The sequence below is a fragment of the Bombyx mori genome, chromosome 8, assembly GCF_030269925.1.
Source record: "Bombyx mori chromosome 8, ASM3026992v2".
NCBI lineage: Eukaryota > Metazoa > Arthropoda > Insecta > Lepidoptera > Bombycidae > Bombyx > Bombyx mori.
The window spans coordinates 5070054-5096386 of record NC_085114.1 but is presented as its reverse complement, the minus strand read 5'-3'; the positions used below and the strand labels follow the sequence as shown (position 1 = coordinate 5096386).

General features: G+C 36.0%; 1 protein-coding gene across 6 annotated transcripts; it reads left to right on the top strand.

The window, feature by feature from the left end:
• The first annotated feature begins 599 nt into the window (after positions 1–599).
• LOC101743360 (uncharacterized) lies at positions 600–26333 on the top strand. 6 transcript variants are annotated; one of them, XM_062669664.1, is made up of 28 exons: positions 600–848; positions 1396–1538; positions 3235–3399; positions 3482–3680; positions 4383–6554; positions 6668–6808; positions 7939–8079; positions 8158–8291; positions 8703–8773; positions 9011–9102; positions 9746–10006; positions 10582–10773; positions 12078–12202; positions 12493–12654; positions 14141–14227; positions 14930–15128; positions 15782–15907; positions 16712–16840; positions 17498–17701; positions 18603–18809; positions 19508–19598; positions 20367–20456; positions 21546–21685; positions 22166–22406; positions 22800–22967; positions 24127–24214; positions 25282–25387; positions 26096–26333. In XM_062669664.1, the coding sequence occupies exons 1-28, from the start codon at positions 729–731 to the stop codon at positions 26210–26212; spliced, it is 6111 nt and encodes a 2036-aa protein (XP_062525648.1). In that variant the 5' UTR covers positions 600–728; the 3' UTR covers positions 26213–26333. The 6 variants fall into 6 exon arrangements, 5 of the variants coding, with proteins under 5 accessions (XP_062525648.1, XP_037868547.1, XP_062525649.1 ...); XM_038012619.2 differs by having other exon boundaries at positions 600–881; XM_062669665.1 differs by lacking the exon at positions 7939–8079 and having other exon boundaries at positions 600–881.

Here is a 26333-nt window from a genome sequence, read left to right as displayed (position 1 = left end):
CCTCAAGCAAAGTCAATAACAAAGTTATGAGATATCAATCAAGGTTAGCAATTTTATCAGGGCTTAATTGACTTACGAAGAAAGTTAGGGCGTTACCTTTTTATCAAGCCTTGAAAAGGGCTTAATTAACTCCTTTCTGTATTAGTCTCTCTCTATCTCATTCTCTCTCTCTATCTGATGACTGATATCATTTGCAAGTCCCCACTTAAACGTTGAGAGTTTAATTATTTTTTGTAATTTACGCAAGGGTGAAAATAAATTACAGGTTTTAAGGGTAGGTAATGGGAAACCTTTTCTGGCCCTATAGTGAACACCGCTCGCGCCGTTTTATGGTCGGAGACTTATACATCAAAGTACTTATTTAATTAAGTCCCAATAGCGATGCTTATTTAACTCCATAAATATAGATTATAGTGTCGTTATTTAAGATACTTATTAATAAAATTACGACTTAGCAAGCCAACACAATACTTGTTAGTAATCTGTTAATTTAACTTAGAATACTTGTTTTCGTCTTAATGCTCACCGGTTCCAAAGAGAATGTAGTCATGTGGATTTTTCTTTAATGTCAAAATTTATATTTTTAAACTCTCGGTTATAAAATGACAGTTATTTTATCAAAAGTGAAAACATCGAACCATTAGTGTTTAATTTACGAGAGTAAATTGATATTTAATTATTAATTACGTTGCTTTTTGATTATTATATTAATTAACTTTAGTATAATCATGAACGAAGTCGCCTTTGAAAAGAAAGAAGACGACGGTGAAGATGACGAGAATATTGATTCCAATATAGAATGGAGTAATCTCATATTCCTACCATTTCATTCAGGATTTAAATTGATGGTTCTTTTTAGCGTTCTTATTAAAAGTGTTTTGGTAAGTTTTACTTAAAATTCCAAAATAAAAGACATTTTTTTGCTTAAATTTCATTAAGCTTGCAATAATGCTATGCTTTAAAAATTTTATGTGAATTAAAACAAAAATTTAGAATTTATTTATACGATATGTTTTATAGTTTTGGAAAACATTAAACAAACAAAAGAATATTTTGAAACAGGTTGAGACATTTTTACCTTAATTAACTTCTACGAGTACTTCTTATTTTTCCCTACCCCATTTTTAATTACCCGTACTTTACTTTTTTGCCTATCTATTGCTAGTAGCCTCGAAGGTTTATGCTAGTTTCACCAAACGCATCATGTCGGTCATGAGGTCATGACGGTACTGAACGGTACTGAAAAAGAAAATTCTACTTTTGTCTTTTATAAATGTAATAAAACAAACAAATTCTGAAATTCAGAAGCCTACCTACGTCATACGGATGTTATTGGACACACCAAGTGTCCAGGCGTAATAAGTTATATTATGTATGTACATGTATCATTCACAGGGACCGATCCAGTCTGTTTATCCGATTGTTTACTGTTTGGACGTAATGGACCAAAACATGTGTCTGTCGTTCGTGAAGTATTTCTATTGGTATTGTTGCGATACCATTTACGGAGTCGATACTTTCCTTCATATTGTACACAGGTAGGTATTTGTTGTTTATTTGGAAAGTATATTTTATAAGGAAGCCTTGTAATGTTAAGATACCTACATTATTTTTATTCGTATTTTGGAACGGAGTTCCTTATGGGACGATGCGGAGGGGTACCCTAACGCGGAAAAAACGTCCGTAACGTAAGATTTTTTCTATTTAGTTTATTATCAACAGATGTCGCTGCACGTAAATTCAACGATTCCTGAATCGCTGTGACGATATGTTACGCAGTTGATAGAGGTCGTATTATGCAGGCGGTTCCCCCAGGGCGAGGCAGGCGAGGCTGCTCCATTGCACTTCGGAGTGGTTGACCATTGCGATTATTTTTATTTTCACTATTAAAAAAATCATAAAAAATGTATACCCGAATAATTATTTCTTTATACCTCGAATATAACTTAAAATTATTATTTTTATAATAAGGAACTGCGTTCCTATCCGGTGTCCCACGACACCACACATCCTTTATTTATTTATTTAGGGCCACTTCAGGCTACTTAATTGTCTGGAAACACATAATATGTTCTTTAACTTTAAGTAATCAACAACAGTGGTCACATTTGCATATCATAGATGCTTTTATTAAATTATTAAATGATAATAGTCTATCTGGCTATGGATTAGCCAATAGCTCTTATACATATTTGTTTCCACTAAGTATTTCTTTATCTTCAATCCACTAGTTTTATCTTGAGTACAGTGGTAAGACAGTTTATAGTAAGTAAGTCTTACCAGTTCACTCAAATTATCACAAACTCGCACGGAACTCGGATGTAATATAGAAACTTCATATTTTATTTACTTACTTTTGCTACAATATTTTTTCAATTTAAAGGATAAGCAAAACGACATTATATTCTATGCTATTGATGAGTTTTCCATACTAAAGCTCAATGGAGGCATTGTTTTTATTTTGTTTTAGAAGGCTTTGTAACTTACATTTAATTTGTCTTTAGTATTATTTTATTGTTAAAATATATAAATCTACAACATGCCAACCACATTTTGTTTATTTTTTAAATAGACGGGTAAACGTGGTCACAATCCACATGGTGCGAAATGTTTACCAGGGCACAAACACATCACGCTGTGAATGTTACCAACAGTCTTGAGACTAAGATGATGACCTCGAGAAGATCGCACGTTACCACTTTTAGGGGTTTACTATTTAATTTTATTACACCATGTTATTCCTTTACCATGGACGTCAATCGTGAACATTTGTTAAGTACGGATTTAATCAGAAAAATTGGTACTTGTCTGTGGGATTGGAAAACCGACACAGTCTCATTGCTAAATAAAAATGCACCGGGCGTTGTATCCTTTAGGCCACGACGACTACTTACAACTACTTGACCATTTTTTTTTTTTAATTAGGTACTTATATTATCTATAACAATGCTTAATTTATGTAACGTTCTTTCAAATCTATTAAAGCTTTTTTTTCAGAAGTCGATAAATATTATTTTGGTTTAACATAAGCCTCTAGAGGCATCGTTCATGTAAACAGATGTACCATTTTGATAAAACTGATTTTAATGTCGTCTTCCCACCGTTAATGTCTAGATGTATTAATGTTAAAAATAATAGTAATGTCCTGGAATAAGCCTAGACACCTTAACAGACGTCTTAAGATAGAGCATCATCCAGCACAAAAAATCCATTCAGTATATTTAATGATTTTAGGCAAGTAACTGAGAAAGCTATGCGCCGGGAATACTTGCCCAAGTCGGCATTTTACTTGCTACTCGACATAGTGTCTTTGATACCATTCTATCGTTTGGTAGAAGAAAATATATGTCCCCCAACTGCCATATGGCCAAATATTTTAGCTTTTACCGAATTTGTTGTGTAAGTATAAAAAATAGAATGTTTTAAATTCTACCTAAAACTTGGTGAATACCTTCAAATTATATGGAATTATCATTTACAGAATATACCGTGTTGTCGATCATTTCTCTTTAGAATCAACGCATTCATTTTGGCACATAGTTATTGGATTTACATTATTACTGGCGAGCTGTCTGAACTGTATTACTTGCTTCTGGTTGCTGTTAACTAAATACGGTCTTTGTAAAAGCTGTTCTGGTTCTAATATATATTATGACTGGCGTCATTATATATTTCATAAGGTAATGCATCACACATCTTGATAATAGTCAAAATAACTTGCAAATTTCTAAATACTAAGTAAATTTAACAATTAATTATTATTAACAAAAAGTCAAATCAAAATAATTAAATCAACTGACACAGTAGAACAGATCTTCCAACGCGTTTGAAGGAGGCACAGTTTCCAAGATACTGGCTACGTTGCCTCGTTGGACAGCCAGACTCACTCTCTGTGCAAAGTACCAGCCAGCCTTAGCATCACGTGTAACCTCCTTCAAGCGTTTGGAGATTTCTGTTAAAAAATTATTTGCTTCAGGGCCCCAAGGGCCCATCGTCTCAACCGCGAAAGGCAAAAAAGAATAAGAAAAAGAATAAGTAAATTTAATATTGTGGAGAATTATTCTTTCATACTAGCTGACTCGGCAGACTTTGTAGTGCCTCAATCGATAAATAAAATACCTAAACTTTTGTACAAATTAAACTTAAAACAAACAAAAGGAATCCGTCCGACGGGGGACACATCAAAGGAAAAAGAAAATTGTTATTTTTATTTATTTCCGAGCATTTTCATATTTATCTACCTTTTAAACCTTCTGTGGACTTCCGCAAATAATTCAAGACCAAAATTAGCCAAATCGGTCCAGCCGTTCTCGAGTTTTAGCGAGACTAACGAACAGCAATTCATTTTTATATATATAGATTATTTTAAAATCTCATTCCAGCTGAACGAGACAGATGAAAACTACACGAACTACGTCTACAGTTCTGCTTATGTGTTGTCCTTTGCAATAAACCGTTCTTTTGATGAAACGAAGCCATCAACAATTTGGGAATTCTATATGATATGTTTCCTTATGATATGTGGTTATGTGTTTACTTTATTTGTAGTACTGCCAAAGTTGTTTGCTGAAGCTATATTAACGCTTTGTAGAATTTTTACCAACTATCCACATGTTCAGAGAATTGTACAAGATACTCGAAGACGCAATTCTTCAGTTACAGCTAACGTAAGAGTTGAAAATTTTTATAAACTTATTTGGAAGAAGCGCAGTGGCGTAATTTATTTACCAGAAGTAATGGCAGAGCTACCGAGATACTTGAGATTAGACATATGTCAGGATCTAGTGTGGCCGGTTTTCTATCATAGTCCTACTCTGCGAAAAACAACAATTCCTTTTAAGAGATGGATATGTGATTTTATGAAGTTAGATTACAAGCTTCCTGGAGAGAATTTCTTTACGGGTCCTCATTGTTATACAAACATATACTACATAAAATCTGGAATAGTTCAGTTGATGTCAGAAGACGATGGCGTTACACCAGTCCTATCAGTTACAGGCGGAACAGTATTTGGGGACATAAATTTTTTCATCAGCCCTACAGATAGGAAAGTCGTTGTTCGTTGCTTAACATACTGCGAAGTTTTCTCAGTGTCTCGGTATCACATGATACGAGGCATGCATAAATTTCCTGGTGATCGACGAATAATTTTGGAATCGGCACAAAATAGAATAGAACATGCCAAAGCTTTGTATCGTTGTAAGCAAGATGTAAAAGGTTTAAATAGAGCTGAGGTTGAGGGTATTTCATGGATTAAAAAACGTTGGTGGCAAATATCAGAAGTAATTAGTAACTGGAAGAAAACTTTTAGAAAAGAGCGATATAAGTATGAAATCCCTCCAGAGGAAACAAATTATCACTGTGCAAAATACATTGGTCAATTAGTTCTTTGCAGAGATGCCCAGTTGCAAACAAAATCTATTTTTGCCAATGTTAATTTTCCTTGGATATTTGCGCCGAATTCTAGTTTTGTTACAATATGGCGCAAAATAGTAATATTGACTGTTTCATTAGTTTTAATGTTATACCCGCCACATATAACAAGTCTCAGTATCCCAATGCCGTTTCGATTTTTCCAATTTTGGACAGATTTAGTTTACACGGGAGATATTTGTGTCTCTTTATTGACGTCTTTACAGAATCAGGATAACATTAGGGAGTCTTTTGCTTCAGTTGTATTTGCTCGATGTAAAACTTTGTACTTCTTCTTGGATGTTTTGTCTACTATATGGATAGAGAACCTAGTTCTGTTATTTGGTATGCCCGATTTATATTACTTGGTTCAATTTAATAGACTTATAAAAATCTATATTCTGTTCACTGGAGAACTTGTTCGTTGGGACATTCGAAATAATCCAATGCATATAGTAGGCTACAAAATTATAATCATAAATTTTAGTGCTGTTTACATAATGAGTTACGTTTTTTATATGCTCTCTACTCGAATACCCGGAATAACGTTTTCCCATTTCTTTGGTAAGAAGCATTGCGGCTTAGATATACCGAAATCGCAATGTGCAGAACGAATTGAAGAAAAAATTGACATTGCCATAGCATGGACATTCGAACGTATGTTTTTGGAGTATTTTCCGCGTAAATTGATTGATATCTATCTAAGTATGATTAGTCTGTACACTAGCTTCATGGTTTATATGTTTTGCAAGACTTTGTTAATTGCGGCAATTTACCTCCAGTTTAGAGGTATAGTTAATTACAAATACTTTGTTACGAACTTGAAAAAATATTACAAGTATTACAATATTCATCCTGATTTACTAAGACGTCTGAATAGATATTTGAATTGCCACTGGAAATACTATCATGGAGCAGACGTGATGAATCCAGATTTTTTGAAAAATGAACCATTTGACATATTTTGGAAAGTACAAGGTGAAGTTGCAGAGAAGATACTTAGTCAATCTAAAGCATTTGCTGGAGCACACCCAGGTCTCATTCGCGAGTTGGCGTATTATGCCAAGTTTTTGATTTTGCCCAAAAATTCAGCTATAGTTTTATTTGGTGTACAGATTAAAAACGCTTCTTGGATTGTAAAAGTTAGTATTCATTCGTAACCATTAATTTGTACTTTGTTCACGGAATAGGTATTTAATGTGCATTTAACATATTTTTAATTAAGTATACCTTTAATTAATAGTAAATTTTCTAGGGTCATATAAAATGTGAATTTCATAGCGAAAACGGAGAATTATTGAAGACTTATCACAAGCCCGGACAATTGTTATCAATGAGCTCTGTTTTTCTCAAGAACGTTTCACTAAGGACTTATATAGCTTGCACAGACTGCGAGGTGATATTTTTCATGAGGTTTTCCATTTGACTCCATACAGAGGAGGGCCGTTCGGATTGTCCATAATCTCATTCTCACGGATCGTTTGGAACCTCTGGGTCTGCGGAGGGGCTTCGGTTCCCTCTGTATTTTGTTCCGTATGTTCCATGGGGAGTGCTCTGAGGAATTGTTCGAAATGATACCGGCATCTCGTTTTTAGCATTGCACCGCCCGCCACCGGAGTAGAGTTCATCCATACTACCTGGAGCCACTGCGGTCTTCCACTGTGCGTTTCCAGAGATCTTTTTTGCCACGTACCATCCGGCTATGGAATGAGCTCCCCTCCACGGTGTTTCCCGAGCGCTTGACATGTCCTTCTTCAAACGAGGCTTGTGGAGAGTATTAAGCGGTAGGCAGCGGCTTGGCTCTGCCCCTGACATTGCTGAAGTCCATGGGCGACGGTAACCACTCACCATCAGGTGGGCCGTATGTTCGTCTGCCTACAAGGGCAATAAAAATTATAATAATAATAAATACTCAAATTGAGCATATAATATATTTATTCGTTTTTATATATTTATTTAAGAACAAGAACAGAACCATTATAGTTCGGCTATGAATGAGGTTTTTCTATTTATGGTCCTCAATAGTATTTTCGCCTGATTTTCTACATATATTTGATTATAATCATAACATGCCAATTCAAGACCTACTACTATTCCTGTAACGGCAGTTTTGACTTTATTGAAGAAATCTGATAAAAGCTTGAACACAGCTGACAGTAATTTTAGATAAACTTGCATATATATATTAGAACAATTAAAAATAGCTCTGATGATAAGGTAAAAGATTTTCTCTTTTTCGTTCCCAACTAAATAGGTTATAAGGATGAAGGCTTGAGTTGAGTTGACATTGAGGGCTGATGCCAGGCGATCGTTCGTCAAATAAACATTAATACAATAAAGTTTTGTACCAAATTACTTATTAGGAATTTACTTGAAAACCCTATTTCTTTTACTCCAAATTCAATTTCATTAATCATTATACGAAACATCCAAGTCCACAAAAGTGTTAAGTATCAATTTAAAGACATTCGTTTAAATAGAATGGATTAAACAAGGGCGGTAATTTTCGATATATAAATTTTTTAGATCTTATATATAAAGTTGCAAGATTTCCATAAAATTTTGAAGCGTTACCCCACCGAATGGACCTACTTTAAGAATTGCATCGACGAATTTAGTCCCGGTTTTGATAAAATATATCAAAGTTACCTGAAAAAACATAGAGACGTAAATAAGTTTTGATATTTATATACTTTTTATACGTTATAGACAATTTTTACTTACCAACATATATTTTACCTGCAGTATCAAAAGAAATTAAGGGAGCGCATATTCCACTCAAGGATGTCTCTGATTGCACCTATTACAAAAGAGCCCATGAGTTCTCCTGTTACACCTACTATTTACAATGTCGATGCTTGGCCTGCTCCAGATTTTCAGTTAGTACAATTTTTTAAAATACCATTTACATGACTAATTTTAATTGAAAATTTATAAGGGTGATTAAATTGGATTTCCCCTTGTTAATTCTGTATGAATCGAAAAATGTCTCCTTTGTTTTTATTGCTTAAATGGGTGGACGAGCTCACAGCCCACCTGGTGTTAAGTGGTTACTGGAGCCCATAGACATCTACAACGTAAACGCGCCACTCAACTAGAGATACAAGTGTGATGGTCTCAAGTATAGTTACAATGGCTGCCCCACCCCTCAAACCAAAACGCATTACTGCTTCACGGGAAAAATAGGCGAGGTGGTGGTACCTACCCGCGCGGACTCACAAGTGGTTGTACCACCAGTAATGACACGTTTACGTTTTACAAATAAATTGGAAGTAGGTTAAATTTTTTAGATTTCTGGAGTTTTGGATGCTGTTTAGGGCAACGATTGTATTTGTTTCTATTGCGGCTGCAGCTTTGCAAGGTATGTAGAATTTTTATGGCCTATTAATTTATTAATTTTTTATTAATTTTTAATTTATTAATTTTTAATATTAATGGGAACGCAAACTGTGTGCATATTGTGAGGTAATGGTGAGGTATTGTGTAGTAATAAAAACTAAAAGTTCTAGTTAACAAACCTGAACTGCACGTTGGCTCTACGATTAGATTATTAGAGTATAAGTGTCCTAGACTTTAGCACGGCTTTTTGTTTTTTTAGGAGGGAGTGGGGTTTTATACAGATGGCCTTTAATTCTGACCTGTGCTTTCTGTGACTGTATCGCGTGGACAGATATAATTATAAAATTATCTGTAAGTTTAAAAAAATGTATTATATTTAATTAAACTATTCCATCAATTAATTTGATTCCGCAACAGCATGCATTTTATGAAATTTTAAAATTTATTCATTTTTCGATGGACACTACGAATTCAGGCTGATTCTAATATTTCTGCCGTGAGTAGTACTTCGTTTCGGTTTGAAGGGCTGGGCAGCCACTGTTAAAAGTGAGACCTTAGAACTCATGTCTCAAGTTGAGTGGCGGCATTTACGTTGTCTATGGGTTCCGGTAACCACTTAACACCAGATGGGTCGTGAGCTCGTCCGACCATTTAAGAGAAGAGAAAAATGTTATTTGTTTTACGATTGAAATTAGAATGAGATTTACCGGAAAAATATGTTATTATTCCATAAAGATATACAGTATTGACAAGGTAAGTGGTAGAGTCTAGATCGTAGCCACTATGTGCAAGTAGTACCGGTCCAACATTGTGATGAACCCCGAGACAGGCTCTACCAGTGGACTTGTTTTTGCCTATGGCTTTGATAGTTGTGTTTGTTTTATTCATCATCATCGACCTATAGCTGTCCATTACTGGACACAGACCTCTCCAATTGCTCGCCAGTAAACATGATCCTCGGCTTCTCCCATCCAGCAGCATTGTTTTATTACAGCTACCCTATTACGACGAGAAAGGTATATTAATATATGACAAACTTAAATGTGTTAAACATTATTTGAGCAGAGGATTTTTACTGGATATCATCGGAGTGTTGCCTTGGTTTCAAATAGCCGGGTCCCTTTTGGAAAATGAAACGGATGAAAACGACGCCATGCTGATCAATACAATGTGTAGATTCGCTCATTTGTACATTTTATTTGGATATTTCGATTACCTTGGGGATAAACCTAATATCAACTCTGCTTTTATTACGGTACTGATGTTTTGTTTACTGAATACATAATACTGGTGGTAGGACCTCTTGTGAGTCCGCACGGGCAGGTATCACCACCCTGCCGATTTCTGCCGTGAAGCAGAAATGCGTTTCGGTTTGAAGGGTGGGCCAGCCGCTGTAACTATACTTGAGACCTTAGAACTTATATCTCAAGGTGGGTGCCGCATTTACGTTGTAGATGTATATGGGCTCCAGTAACCACTTAACACCAGGTGGACTTTGAGCTCATCCACCCATCTAAGCAATAAAAAATATATAATAATAATGGAATAATTAAGATTCGTTCCATGTTTAAGTTCATAGAATTAAAGCAACAGAAGCAAGTGAAAATAGTTGTTCGTAATGTGAAAATACTGTGTTCCGTTATAACCTTAAATAAATAAATATTTACTAACAATCACGCCACGTTAACTGGTCTCGTGCTAAGTTCGTAAAGAACTTGTGTTACAGGTACCAGATAACGGAAATAAATGTAAGATTTTTATTATACACATACATAATATATAAACTAATTGTTATATAAAATAAATAATAAACTAACTGTTTGACTTCAGATTGTGAAGTGGCAAGTAATATTAGTGCTTGTTATGCTTGGAGGTAGTCATTTTTTGATGAGTTATTGCGTCGCATTCACGTTTGATGCCAATTCACGATTCGAACTTTTGGACATTAAGCGTAGGGGCACGTGCTGGATGCCGGCATTTTTTAAATTAAGCCGAAACATCACCGTTGAACAGTTGCATCTTGTGAGTACAGAAATGTTTGGTTTGGAATTTATTTATTTGTTATATCTTGTTATATACGAGTGTAATGAAACCTAACGCTTATTTAATTAAATGCTCTTTGTGTGGGTGTTTAATATCTATGTATGTATATATTTAAATGTCAATAATTATGTATTAAATTTAGCAGTCTCTTGTTCCCTTAGTACAGGGAATCGTAGTTTGGGGCCAGATTACCGTGTGTCATTTGTCCCCGGTTATAACTATTATTGTGTATATATGTATAATTATAATTTGCGTAATCACTGGTGGTAGGACCTCTTGTGAGTCCGCACGGGTAGGTACCACCACCCTGCCTATTTCTGCCGTGAAGCAGTAATGCGTTTCGGTTTGAAGGGTGGGGTAGCCGTTGTAACTATACTGATACCTTAGAACTTATATCTCAAGGTGGGTGGCGCATTTACGTTGTAGATGTCTATGGGTTCTAGTAACCACTTTACACCAGGTGGGTTGTGACCTCGTCCACCCATCTAAGCAATAAAAAAAAGTATATTTAACGGTTATTGGGTTGAAGGCTGACTTCATTTAGTAACTATTAGAGCTTTAGACGAGCAATTGCGTAAACTCAGATAAATGGGTGGAGATGCAATTTACACTCTTTCACCGATCCCTCAAAATTTGATAAGTTTGGTGGGTTAACTCATCTTAGTATCGTTATATCCTTGAGTCCACGGTCTGCTCCCAACATATTTTGCAGACCGTCAAGACTCACATACTCCACATTCTAGGCGCGAAAAGCTTTCTTAAATCGTCTGGGCATATCTGCGTCCATATATGTATAGCTGGGTAATTATGTAGCTTATTGTTTTTGGAGTTTACTCCTTTAGAATCGATTTACATATATAGGCCCGGGGTATGAAAATTATGGGGATCAAAATCGTACTAGCATGTCACACGAAATGCGTTATGCGCCTGATTGGCTCCTGATTGCGTGATGCGTGCGCGCGCCAATCAGGAGCCAACGCGCGGCCGCGTTATCGCAGGTGACGCCGGGCTGCTGCGCCGGCAGTCCGCCACAAAGCCTCGTACTGATCGCGCGTTTCTCTCATTATTGTATTTTCATATATTTGTTAGTCGTTTGTTTTGTGTCTCGTTAATTTGTTAATAATCTGTAGTGTATCGTGTTGTCGTAATATAGAACTATTTCTCGTATTGTTTCGTTTAATTTTTTATATCCAGTAAACTCCAGTCGTGCGTCGGAGCGGACACACACACTTTTTTTTTTGTAGTTTACTTTAAATAGTTAGCAAATTTAAATATGATTCCAGGTTTATATTGAAAGTTTAAGTCTAGTGCAATGTGGATTTACACGGATGAATTTTGGAAGATTCATAATTAATAGAGTTTATATTGGCGTGGGAACATCACTGCTATTCCTAGCACTGCTCCATTGGTAATGATATCAAGTTTTAATTTTCTACAGAAGTATCAAAATGTTTAGTTTCAAAAAATGTAGTGATTCATCTGCAGTTAATTTGTTCCACTTTTAAATATTTGTTTTACTAATCAAAATTTATTTACATTAGTAATTTGAAATTCTGAACATCTTAATTTTGTCGAGAATAATGTAGACAGTAAGTTATTATTTATGGTATTTACATCAATCAATAATGAAATCACAAATTATTTTCAATTCTCTTTTATTACTCTCTTATTATTATATTATTTTTTATTCTCGTGTAGGTACGTGATGTGTTATAGTTTAGCACTTTTAATTTCAAACTCCAGAGGACATACGATGTTTCAAAATGGAGTGAGACAATTGGAAAGGTTTTTAGAAGCCGAAAGGGTTGATAAGAATTTGATTTACAAAACAGTACGCCATTTTAGATATTGGTGGATAAGGTATGTGTGTTTGTTGTCCTTTTAATTACATAAAGAAACTAATCTGCGTTAAGTGGTTCATTCTGGAATTATCTCCTGTATCATGGGTGCCGGAAAGTAACACACACGAGACAAGAACAATTTTACTGAGTACAATAACTACCTACCTAACTGTTGTTGTTGTAGGCCTAGGGTACGTAGGGCTGGTAGTACGCTGGTACGTAGGGCCCTCACAATCTGTCTCCACTTCACCCTTCATCTATCTAATTACCTACTAACAACTAACTACCTACAACTAACTACCTACAAATGACTACCTACAAATGATTACCTACAAATGACTACCTACAAATGACTACTACAAATACTACTGTAGACTTGGCTTAGAACAACCAGGAAATAGATAAACAGATTGCAATGCTTCACTTGATTCTGTATTGCTTTATTTGTAACTCCACTTCTAAAATCTTTAGATTTTTTATTTATTGCTTAGATGGATAGACGAGCTCACAGCCCACCTGGTGTTAAGTGGTTACTGGAGCCCATAGACATCCACAACGTAAATGCGCCACCCACCTTGAGATATAAGTTCGTCAAGTATAATTACAACGGCTGCCCCACCCTTCAAACCGAAACGCATTACTGCTTCACGGCAGAAATAGGCAGGGTGGTAGTACCCACCTGCGCGGACTCACAAGAGGTCCTACCACCAGTAAAGTGATGCGGGCTCACTACAGAATACACCGCTTTTTCTGCCGTTTTTTTTTAGACTACCGCCTTTTATTTTGTCTCGTCCACATTAATGTCATTGCTCCCACCAACAGTGTTGCCATATGGCAATCCGAAAATTGTCTATTTTTAGCATGGTAAATTTTATATTTTAGTTATTTTACAACAAACCTTACGCTACCTCGAGTAACAAAATACATTTCGCCGACATTTGACTGGAACGAACTCAGACCCAGTGGTACTGTAGTCGCGTCACTTACCATTAGACGTTTTGAGGCGACCCATTATTACATTTAGAGCTCGAACCAATATAATATACTGTAATACTATAATGGTCGGATCTCAATAGTTTTAGTTTTCACTTGACCCTATCCTATTGGGAAAGCTTGTATTTATGTCTCTCTTATGTCTTAAATGCGTGCTGCATTTGCTTTTTTGTATATCGTGTCTTCATTGGAGCATGTTGAAGGGAAAACTGTATTATTAACAAATTCTCTGTTAAGTTTGGTAGTTCTCGTCACCTCTACTAGAACCCTGTTATCTGTGACAGGTTTCCACTAATTTGACAATTTCGAATGACACTAATTAGTGATTTTATCAAGCCTAATTACACTATATTTTTTATGAATCCTGGCCATTTAATAGTATTCATGTTACTTTGTGAACTTACATAATAAGATTTTGTTCTTGGGGTTTGTAAGATAAAAAAATTACGTAGCTTTAAGTAATTGTAATTTAGACTTTATCATAATTGATGCCGTTCTAATTTCGATTTCAGAACCAAGGGCATTAATATTCATTATCTGACCAATGAACGCATCGGTGTTGTTTTTAGACAAGACTTAAGCTATTACTTCTTGAAAAGGTTTTTTTCGAAATTATTCATAATCTTTAGTTATATTTTGCACTGCACATTTTTTTTTATTGTTTATATGTAACTGGCAGTTATATACTCGTAGAGACGTAAGACGCGAGTACACCCATAGGTTTTATTATCACGGTTAGAATTTTTATTAACGGTTATAATATAACAACAATATTGTAGATAGTAAAAGACCCAAATAATTAATTCAAACGAGGCTTGTGGAGAGTATTAAACGGTAGGCAGCGGCTTGGCTCTGCCCCTGGCATTGCTGAAGTCCATGGGCGACGGTAACCACTCACCATCAGGTGGGCCGTATGCTCGTCTGCCTAAAAGGGCAATAAAAAAAAAAAAAAAAAAATTGACATTAGCGATTTTTTTATAACTTTCTTGAATCGAATTTCGTTATTATTTTCGTTAAAAGTTTATGGGTGGACGAGCTCACAGCTCACCTGGTGTTAAGTGGTTACTGGAGCCCATAGACATCAACAACGTAAATGCGCCTCCCACCTTGAGATACAGTTTTAAGGTCTCAGTAAAATTATAACGGCTGCCCTACCCTTCAAACCGAAACGCATTACTGCTTCACGGAAGAAATAGGCAGGGTGGTAGTACTCTCAACAGGCCCTACCACCAGTTAAGCTATGCAAATGCACTAAGCAAATGATTGACGTCAGAAAATACCAATTATATTTTATTTTCCAGAACTCTTGTAGCTCTAAATTCGATTCTACAAGGTGGCGAATCTCTTGAACGTCAATTAGCTAGCGCGAGTACACAAATATATTTTCTGCCCAATGAAATGATTGTAAGAGAAATGGATCTAAATTCCTCGATATACGTGGTGCACAGAGGGAAAGTTGTGATTAGCCAGGGAGGTAAAAAGATAACGACATTAACTAAAGTAAGTGATCAGTCCTTTTTTTGCATACCTATTGCTGGTAACCTCGACAGGTAATGCTAGTTTCACCGAACGCGTAGACGCGAGTTCATGGGGCCAAACCTTGGATACTTTGCTAACATCTGTAATTGATCAACCTAGTTACTAAAGAGTTAAACACTGAACTGTTTCATGCTTTAAAGCGCACATTCAATTTATAGTTACTCTTTGGGAATTAAAAAAAAATTTGGTATTGCTTGGACTGCTGGACGGACTCACGACACGGGCTTTAAGTAATTATCAGGGCCCATAGAGCACGGAGCACTTTGAAACATAAGTTCTAAATCTCAATTTTATAATATAACGGCCGCCCTTCTAACCAAAATGCATAACTACTTCACGGAATAAATAGGGTGGTTGGTACAAGTGCGGGCTCACGAGACGCCCTGTCCCCAGTGTCTAATAAACAGTAGTGACAATAGACAATAGTGTCTAACAATATAACACAACCCTGTTTTATCTTTTAGAGCACCATGCATATAATATGCAAATAATAAGTAATATGTATAAATTATGATTTACAGATGAAATTTTTATTAAAAAATTTTAAAATATTTAAAAAAAATTCTACCATCTTAATAAAAGGCGATAAAATTATCTACCTAATGTTTTCGTAGGGATGTATCTTCGGGCAGCTCACTGACGATGTTTCCCGTCCGATAAAAATTTCAGCATCGGCTGAAAGTCACGCTGACTTGCTTCAAATATCAAACAAACAATTCCAGGATTTTATTACTGATGAGGTAGGTACATAGATAGACGCTCAACATCATCGCACACTGCAAATGTCAGACTAATACTAATTAAATGGAATGGACTGGAAAAATACTTTATACCTATCGTCGAGCTATCTAGTGACTACAAACTTCATACTAACATTATTCTTTTAAGCGAGACAGTCTTTTTAAGACGAATGAACGAGACACGGTGAAAAATAAACACTAAAGAGAAACTTTATATTATTATTAGTATATTATCACATGCTCCGCAGTTCAGTTTTAAAAATAATATCGTCAAGAAATTGGAAATGGATTTTGGAAATATAATACTGTCATGAGATGATAATATATCAGTTTGTTACGATAACCTCGTCAACAGTGTGTTGGTACTTACAGCTAAATTAAATAAACGACACATGAACATGCAAATATGTAAGCAGAAGATTTAATTGTAAATGGTGTCAAATTAGATAACCGACCCAGACTACCGGACAACAAGCAGCCTCCTTCACCCTGAATACGTCATTTCGGATCCTCGAGAACTGCTCTCGGTACTTTTAGACATTCCAAGCACCATTCAATTCAGTGAATGATTCCACATTTAACTTAACCCACAGATACAGCCCACTGAGTTTCTCGTCAGATCTTCTCAGTGGATCGCGATTCCGATCCTGTAGTTGATTCAGCGAAGCACTGCTCTTTCTAGGGCTAGATTTTCATAGTTGATCCTCGTAAGCTCACCTACCAAGGCGTGCGTAGCAGGAATAGCCCTCTGAGGCTACTAGCGATTAGGTAGGAAAGAAAAATCAAAGTGAATGGTATACACAGGTGCGGGATACGATTTCAAATAATCCACAGTCAAAAGATGATTTCATAGCAACCAGTAAAAATGTTACAGACAACCCTTACGATACAGTTCAATACATCCTTCGAGGTCGAAAAAGTATTAAATTGCCTGTAAGTATGTTCACAAAATACATTGAAACCAAAAGTATAAACTCTTTTTTATTCACAGTATAATGGAGTTTTTAACCAATGCTGAGCTATATATTTATCTTTTTTTTATTGTTTTATTTAGGATACAAATCATTTACTTTTGAAGAAATTGGAAGTGTTACTCAATACTACAATCGGCTTGATACGAGTAGTTTCAGCTAGATAATAGTGAATATGTTTACTGTTCACTTTGACTTTTTAGAACAAAACAGCTTAGGATATCATTTGGAATTAGTTGAGATAAAGAAATTTAATCTTATACCTTTAAACAAGCAATTCTTGTATATTAATATATTTATATAAATATAAGTATATATAATCTGAATCTCGGAAACGGCTCCAACGATTTTCATAAAATTTAGTATACAGGGCATTTCGGGGGCAATAAATCGATCTAGCTATGATTTATTTTCAGAAAATGTTGTTTTATTCGTGTTTTCAATAATGAACTCTTCCCGACATTTATTGGCGATAATAATACTATTTTTCTTAATTGAGGGCAACTAACCGCTTTAAAGACATAACAAGATAGCGTTATAAAAAAAAAAACCGGTCATCATCTAGTATTAGTAACTACTGTTGGTGAGAATTTGTTGATCTGTGTTGTCTTTAATACAGTGGATGGCGAAACCAATGGAAGCTCATCACAGTAGTTGGTACGTCAAATGGTTGTATTTGGCCTGGGTAGTGGCACCGACAACATCAGTGGCAATGGTACTGATACTCGATACATTGCCTCAGAATTTTATTGGGAAGCATATATGGGGACTGATTCTGTCGGATTTAGTTTATTTTGCCAATTTCATTGCAGAATTTTACACTGTGAGTATTAAAGGAAATGTTTTTCTTTACACGCTTTATACATATTAGCTTCACTTGTGTGTATGTTTGTAACTGACTTTTGACCCGATTTTGACGCACTTTAAACGGCCAGATTTTATTCAAACTTTGTAGATTTATCGAGAACCGATGACAATACACTAATTTGATAAGATTCCATTATTCAATTTGCAAAAAAAAAAAATTAACTGAAAAATGAAAAATAAATAATAGTTTAAGAAAACTAAAAAACACGCTTTATATAAAATTCAACTAAAAAATAGAAAATCAATTTTAACAAATTTAAATTGAAAATAGTGTTAAAAAGATATATTTTATATTAAAAAAAGCGTGGGATGCTTTTTAAGATATTATTGGAATAATAATTCTTCTACTCATATCTGTCAGAAAAATATTTATAACTAATAACACCATGCACCCCACGCTTTTCTTAAAATAAAATATATATTTTTACACTATTTTCAATTTAAATTTATTAAAATTTATTATTATATTTTTCAATACGTTTCCTAGCTTAAGTGTACTTATTGGTGAGAGAATTTAATGTAAGATCACATGGGAGATAACACTGTTTTATCTACTTTATCTGTAAATCAACTGTCTCTAGTTCCGGTTTGGAGAACAGAAGGATAGCCGTTATACTTTAACATTGAGACTTCAATCTCAAATTTGAAAGTGGTATTTTTGATCCTATGAAGTATATAGGTCCTGTAACCACAAAAACAAAATTAAATAGGATCATGGGTTTACGAGCCTATCTAGTGATAGATAGTAATAAGATCACAAGAAGCTCATTTGATGAATCAAAAAAATCGTGGTGCCACTTTTAATATAATTTATTCATAAAGGTCACATCATATAAAACCCATTTGATACGTTTCAGATGGAACTACAAGTAGTCCAGAATAAATGTGTAAAACGCAAGATTGGTTTTGGAGTTTTCAGAACATGGGGATTTTACATTGACGCTACAACTTTAGTGTTGCCTTTGTTGACTTTAGTGTCCAACAATTGGAACTATCAGTTGATCAGGTTTCTAAGGCTAAGACAGTTTTACTATTTTCACAACAGTTTTTGCAGGAGTTTCAAGGTGACAGTGAACTTTCCCAATTTTATAATGTTGTTTAAATAGTTAATCAGATATATATTAGAATACTAAACATCAAACAATAATTAACGAAAACAATTGGTATAGGTTCGTTAAATACCGCTATGATGGTCTTGCAGTCCATTTGTAAGATTGTATAGGGATACCCCTATACAATACACGATTAGATCTTAAAACTATTGTTTCAAAAAAGGTTGTTATCTCATTACTCACTTGTAGATACCGAAAGTTACGGTCTCGAAGCCCATGTGTGATTAAATTGCAAATAACTGACTTTGTGATTCTAGTTTGAGATTCTAATGCATTCTGAAAAAGATAAGTACGTCAGTTGGAGGTAGTTAATCAGTCAAACACCCGGATTCGTCTAGTACAAGATAAATGCGCACAACGCTTTCAGATACGCGTCCTATTATTAATATTTTGAATTGCGGACATTTACTTACCATGCGATTTATGGTCAAAATTCTTAGTTTCATAGAAGCAACAGCCATCTAAATTTGGAAACTGGAAGGCACGTTGCATGTGGTAGATTATTAAATGAAATGTTGTGTGTGTGTGTGCACGCGCATGTGTTTGTGTGTGTGTGTGTGTGTATGTTTGTGTGGGTGTGTGTGTGTGTGTGTGTGTGTGTGTGTTTCTGTGTTTGTTATTTTCTTTTAATACTGATGACCATATTGCAGAGTAAAGCGGCACCCATGATATTAAAAACGACAATCGTGCTGTTGTTGTTCCACGCTATGACTTGTGGATGGATTCACGTTGCTTGCAGAGGTATTTTATTTCAAATTTCGTTGAAAGCTGATTCTAAACTCAGCGGGAGATTGAGTATCGTCAGCTTCCACTATCGCCTTTAATACGTCGTTGTTGATGTTAGTTGTCGGGTGACAACGAGGTTAATTTATTGATCAAGATCAATATCTCCATATCGGAAGCCAATAACGAGCGTTCGTCTGTAGTGTTTACTCCGTCCACGTCATTAATGCTGTGAGCCATGATTTTTGTGGCATTCCTACGGCGACGGAATTCGTATTCCATAAGTACTTGTATTTTTATCGCATCCAAATTGATGAAAAGCGTAGAAATGTAGTGAAAAAATACCCTAATCCATTTATTTATTTCTTTTTTTGCTGTATGGATGGAAGAGCTCACGGCCCACCTGGTGTTGAGTGGTTACTGGAGCCCATAGATATCTACAACGTAAATGCCGCTACCCACCTTGAAACATGAGTTCTAAGGTCTCACTTGTAACAGTACAACGGCTGCCCCGCTCTTCAAACCGAAACGCATTACTGTTTCACGGCAGAAATAGGCAGGGCGGTAGTACCTAACCGCGCGGACTCACAAGAGGTTCTACTACCATAAACGAATGACTGAATTTGAAAACATAGTTCCCTTCTTTTTAAATTAAATTCGTTTGCATCTGGAATTTATTGCCAGCCATACACAAGTAATGTTTCAAATGTGAATGTATTGTAAAACGCTAGCTTCATAGGTGTACCTATTATTTAATGGTACCAATTGTTAATTATTTATATTTAGGTGAATTTCCATTACCAATTGAATTGGTACCCGAAATTAATGTAACCATAGATTACGACGAGTGGACAATACCGGGTATTCGATATGGAGGTAATTTGTTTACTATTATAAGTTAAGCAAACAGACGCTGTTTAAATCATAAATATAACCTGTTCAGAAACAGAGCTCTTAAGGCAATTTGGAAAGCTTACTATTTACGAAAAAAGCAGCAAGTCCCTTCAAGCTCCATAAGACACTACAAGTAGTCTTGAATGTGTTGTGATATTGAAATATATTTTTTTATATTCATAATCATCGGGGGAACGCATTATTAGTCCAATTTTTGTGATTTTTTTATTATTATAAATGGGTAAGCTTATCTGGTTTTAAATGGAGTCCATAAACATCAGCAATATAAATGCTGCCACCCACCTGAGAAATGAGTTTTGAGTAACATTTTTCACAGACCAACCTTCAAACCGGAACGTGCTACTGCTTCACGGCAGAATTAGGCAGGACTGTGGTACCTACCCGTGTGAACTCACTAGACATCCTACCACCAGTAATTACTGGCAATTACGCAAATTAAATTTTTTTGTTTGTTTGATTTTTATTATACGATGTTATTCCTTCACCGAGGAAGTCAATCGTGAACATTTTTGTACGTATTTCATTAGAAAAAATTGTACCCGCCTACGGGATTCCAACACCGGCGCATCGCTCGACACGAATGCACCGGGCGTCCTATCCTTTAGACCACGGCGACTTCAAAACCGTGCATCATGATTATTGGAAAGGTTTCTGGCATAGTGCCACACAGTTTTTCACTGGTGGACCTCTTGGGAGTCCGCACGGGTAGGTACCACCACCCCGCCTATTTCCGCCGTGAAGCAGTAATGCGTTTCGGTTCGAAGGGTGGGGTAGCCGTTGTAACTATACTGAGACCTTAAAACTTATATCTCGAGGTGGGTGGCGCATTTACGTTGTAGATGTCTATGGGCTCCAGTAACCACTTAACACCAGGTGGGCTGTGAGCTCGTCCATCCACCTAAGCAATAAAAAAAAAAGTGCCGTCAAAGTGTATTGTTAGACGAAGCCTGAGTATTTCTTAAATTTTGTGATTAAATTAATCAGAGGCTAGGCTAACTAGTAATAATCCTTAGCGGTTTCAATGTCAAATAAAATTTACGTTCCAAACAGGCTGTGCAAGAGTCACTAAAAACTACAAGCCTGAACGCTTTAAGATGCCTAGTTTTGTTGTGCCAAAGGATTGGCATAACGACTACATTATAGCCTTGACATTTATTCTTCTTATTCATACACGTACTACTTATGATGCTGTGAGTTATATTTATCGTAATGCACGTAATATGGTGGTTTTTTTTTTTTTAATAAAAGCTGTAGTTTGCTCATTTAGTTACCCCTTTAAAAAGAACTGAGACTATTAGAAAAGATACAAACGTTTAAGATATGATTCTAGAATCGCCATATACACTGAAATATTTGGTTTTGAAACAGCAACCACAAGCGCAGGCGACAGTATTGCCGTGCTCATTATTATTTTCAAAAGTTATATGTAGATTCAGAAAAATCAGTAGCGTCATTTGCCTTCCAAAGCTACGATTGAATGAAACCACTGTTAAGGTGTTTAGTCTGCCGTTAGGCTTCGAATGTTATCTTTATTCAGTTTTATTTTATTTTTAAATACATGAACATACTCGTTCAGCTTTTACTGTTTCGTTTTCATGTTCAAAATTTTCCATAAGACATCCCATTTCATTATTAAAACTATTTTTAATTGAAGCTTTTGTAAAACCCAGGTGATTGCTTTATCTCCATCTCAAGTGCTTTATAAAGTTATTATAAACTATTTCATCTTCATAATCGACATGTGGTTGATCAGTGTTGCCATGGGCGCGACCTACACGAAATTTCGTGAGCTATACCAGTACGACTATAATGTCGGCAATTTGATCACGTGTCTGCAACATAGAGGTCTGTCGCCCACATTATTGGAATCTGTTAAAGAGTACACAAAACAACTATGGAGGAGACAAAGAGGTGAATCGATTTGATCAGTAATTTTTTTGTATGATTTTAGTTTAATAAATTTACAGTTGTAAATGGCACAAGCTTCGAAAATATTGAAACTTGTGGTAGAACGTCTTGTGAGTCCACACGGGTAGGTACTACCACCCTGCCTATTTCTGCCGTGAAGCAGTAATGCGTTTCGGCTTGGAGGGTGGGGTAGCCGTTGTAACTACACTGAGATCTTAGAACTTATATCTCAAGGTGTGTGACGCATTTACGTAGTAGATGTCTATGGGTTCCAGCTGTGAGCGTGTCCACCCATCTATCTATACAATAAAAAATAAAATAAACAATTGAGGTTTGAGTAAATTACATTCAGAGTCGCGTGAAATGGTGAAAATTACATATGAAATTGCATTTCAGGTAATTGGCTTCCTGAATTAGCAGGACAGGCACCAGTTTGTCTTCGCGAAGATCTTATGGAGGCGCTATATATGCATCATCTAACTGCTCCTCCGTTATTTCAAAAACTTCCACAATACTTCAGACGTCAATTGGTCTCTAGATTACAAAGGATCGTCATTTTTCCGGGTAAGCATCGTCTATTGTTACATAACTAATTTTGCACTTATTATGTAGTTCTAACTAGCGACCCGCCCTCGTTTCGCTTCGAAAACATGAAATTTTATTATTGATTATTTACGACATCACCTTAGAAACCTCAAAAATAACAGTATTTCTCCACTATTTAATGGATGTTATTATACATATACACCTTCCTCTTCAATCACTCTATCTATTAAAAAAAACCGCATCAAAATCCGTTGCGTAGTTTTGAAGATTTAAGCATACATAGGGATATAGGGACAAAGAAAGCGACTTTGTTTTATACTATGTAGTGATATATTTAGTTTTTGTGTTGTTAGTACAATTAAGAGGCGGTTTCTTACCCTATCCTGTGGATCGAATGGTAAACAGTCGACGTCGCCCTAAAGACGTCATTACGGATCTTCCCGATCCATTAACGGTGCTTTTAGGTACCACAAGCACCAGTCGCTGCCCTCGCCGAACCCGTCGCTTGCGACGAAGGACCCGACGAGTAAATTAACCCATAGACACAGCCCACTGAGTTTCTCGCCGGATCTTCTCAGTGGGTCGCGTTTCTGGTCCGGTGGTAGATTCTGCGAAACACTGCTCTTGCTACGGCCAATGTTAGTAGCACTCCGGTTTGTGTCCCGTTAGCTCACCTACACGTCAAGGAGAAGCTGAAATAGCCTCTCAAGGCTATCAGCTAAGTCTAAATTAATGATAATAATTTCTCGTTTTTTTGCATAAATTACAAGAATGATAATAGGTATGTAGTACGTAATTAAAACTACTTTTACTGTAATGAATTCTTCAGCGTGGTTAGATTTACCATAAGATGAACCGTCGATCTATTGAGGTTCGCGGGGATCCGCTGGATGCAGGCAGCGCAGGACCAGTCTTTGTGGCGAGGCTTGGGGGAGGCCTATGTTTTATTTTTATTTTTTTTATTGCTTAGATTGGTGGACGAGCTCACAGCCCATCTAGTGTTAAGTTACTGGTGCAAGATTTCTTAAGATTTGGAAGAATCGTATTTATAGTTTGATAGATTGTTTGAAGGAGTTACGTAAGAATTCTAAATCATCAGAATATTATTTGATGATGATTTTTTTGACTGGAATTCGTTATATTGCACTCACGTACCGAAATACTAATTTGTTTATAGGCAAATGCATAGTTCAAGAGGGAGATATACATTCGTGTATTTATTTTATACACGAAGGCGAAGTGGAGAAACGATATGTCGATAAAAAGTATGGTATACTATGATAGATTATATTCTTATTCCTATATTCATTGTCCTTTAAATGGTTTAGAGGTGGCACTAAAGGTTTTAGTGTCACTTTTTCTTGTTATCAATATTGACGACGTCACAGCTTGTCTGATTGTTATTAGTTACTGTTCTTTCTGGGTATTTGTATTGTTATGTGCACAGCTAATTATTGCCAGCCTGTAATGACATTTTACGAAATTCGTTTAGTAAATTATATTATAGTAGATATATTTGTGAAATAGCCTTTAGGGAACAACGACAAGGGAATTTTATTTTAGAGCCTGGCAAAAAATACATCTGTAAGCTAACTGTGAACAAATAAAGTAGGTATTTTTATTTATTGCTTAGATGGGTGGACGAACTCAAGCCCACCTGGTGTTAAGTGGTTACTGGAGCCCACAGACATCTACAGCGTAAATGCGCCACCCACCTTAAGATATAAGTTCTAAGGTCGCAAGTATAGTTACAACGGCTCCCCCACCCTTCAAACCGAAACGCATTACTGCTTTACGGCAGAAATAGGCAGGGTGGTGGTACCTGCCCGCGCGAACTCACAAGAGGTCCTACCACCAGTAAAGTATTTCTAGTAGATAACAAACCTCCCGTTCTGGAGGATGTGATGGTAGAAAGCAGTTGACACGATTATTTAGGATGACTGTTAAGCTGTATTCGGAAATTAAAAAATCCATAACTTTTCGTTTCCAATTATATTATATCTATATATATATAAAAGTGAATTGCTGTTCGTTAGTCTCGCTAAAACTCGAGAACGGCTGTACCGATTTGGCTAATCTTGGTCTTGAATTATTCAGAGAAATCCAGAGAAGGTTTAAAAGGTGAAAAAATATGAAAATGCTCGGAATTATATAAAAACAAACAATTTTGTTTTTCCTTTGATGTGTCCCCCGTCAGACGGATTCCTTTTGTTTGTTTTAAGTTTATTTTATACAAAAGTTTAGATCTTTTATTTATCGATTGAGGCATTACAAAGTCTGCCGATTCAGCTAGTTCACTCATAAAATTCGAATGACGCCTTTAAAATTGCAGGGGAGAAAGCAAGATGCTCTCCTTGTTGAGCGCAAATGGTTATTTTGGATTGATACCGGGAATGTTTCCAAACGTATCCTTTAGTTTCTCGTATTATTCGCGCACGGTAATATCATTTACTTTAATAACGTTGATATTTTAGAGCTCAAAAATCAGGCAACTTACAACATATTATTATTATCGTGTAGATAGCATGTGACTTACCCAAAAATTACACAAGAAAATAAGTATACAGAGAGAGCTCTTCTTCTTTTTTTTTTTATTGCTTAGATGTATGAACGAGCTCACAGGCCACCTGGTGTTAAGTGGTTACTGGAGCCCATACACATCTACAACGTAAAGGCGCCACCCACCTTGAGATACAACGGCCGCCCTACCCTTCAGACCGAAACGCATTACTGCTTCACGGCAGAAATAGGCGCAGAAATAACCGCGCGGACTCACAAGAGGTTGTACCACCAGTAAAACCTCCCTTCTCCACCTTATCCCAATAGGTGAGGTTGGAACAGCTAATTTTTCTCTTCCATTTTCTTTTATCAGCCGTCATCTCAACACTCACTCCTCTCGCTCTCATATCGTCATTCATACACTCCATCGATGTCTTCTTCGGTCGACCTCTTCCCCCTCTACCTTGCACTACCATTTCCATATATCTCCTAGTCACGTGCATCTTCTCTCTACGCATCACATGTCCACACCACGCCAAACGTCCGCTCTTTAATTTGTAGATTAGCGGGGCTACTTTCATACTTCCTCTGTCAACTAATGTTGTCATTTATTTTTAATTTTGCCCCTATTAAAACTATGTTTACAGGTTGTCGATTTGGTTTTTTTAAAATTCAACGACTGGCAAGATCTATTAGAGGGATATCCAGATATAAAACATGAGCTATATACAGCCGCAACCCAATTGAAGAGCGAAGTGAAGTAATTGTTGAGGGAACTTATAGTCAAATAAATACTAGTGTATAATTTGTATTAATTAGTTTTAAACGTGTTGTTAAAACGGTTTAATTAGTCGCATATTAAATATAAAAACAAAACTGAAATAA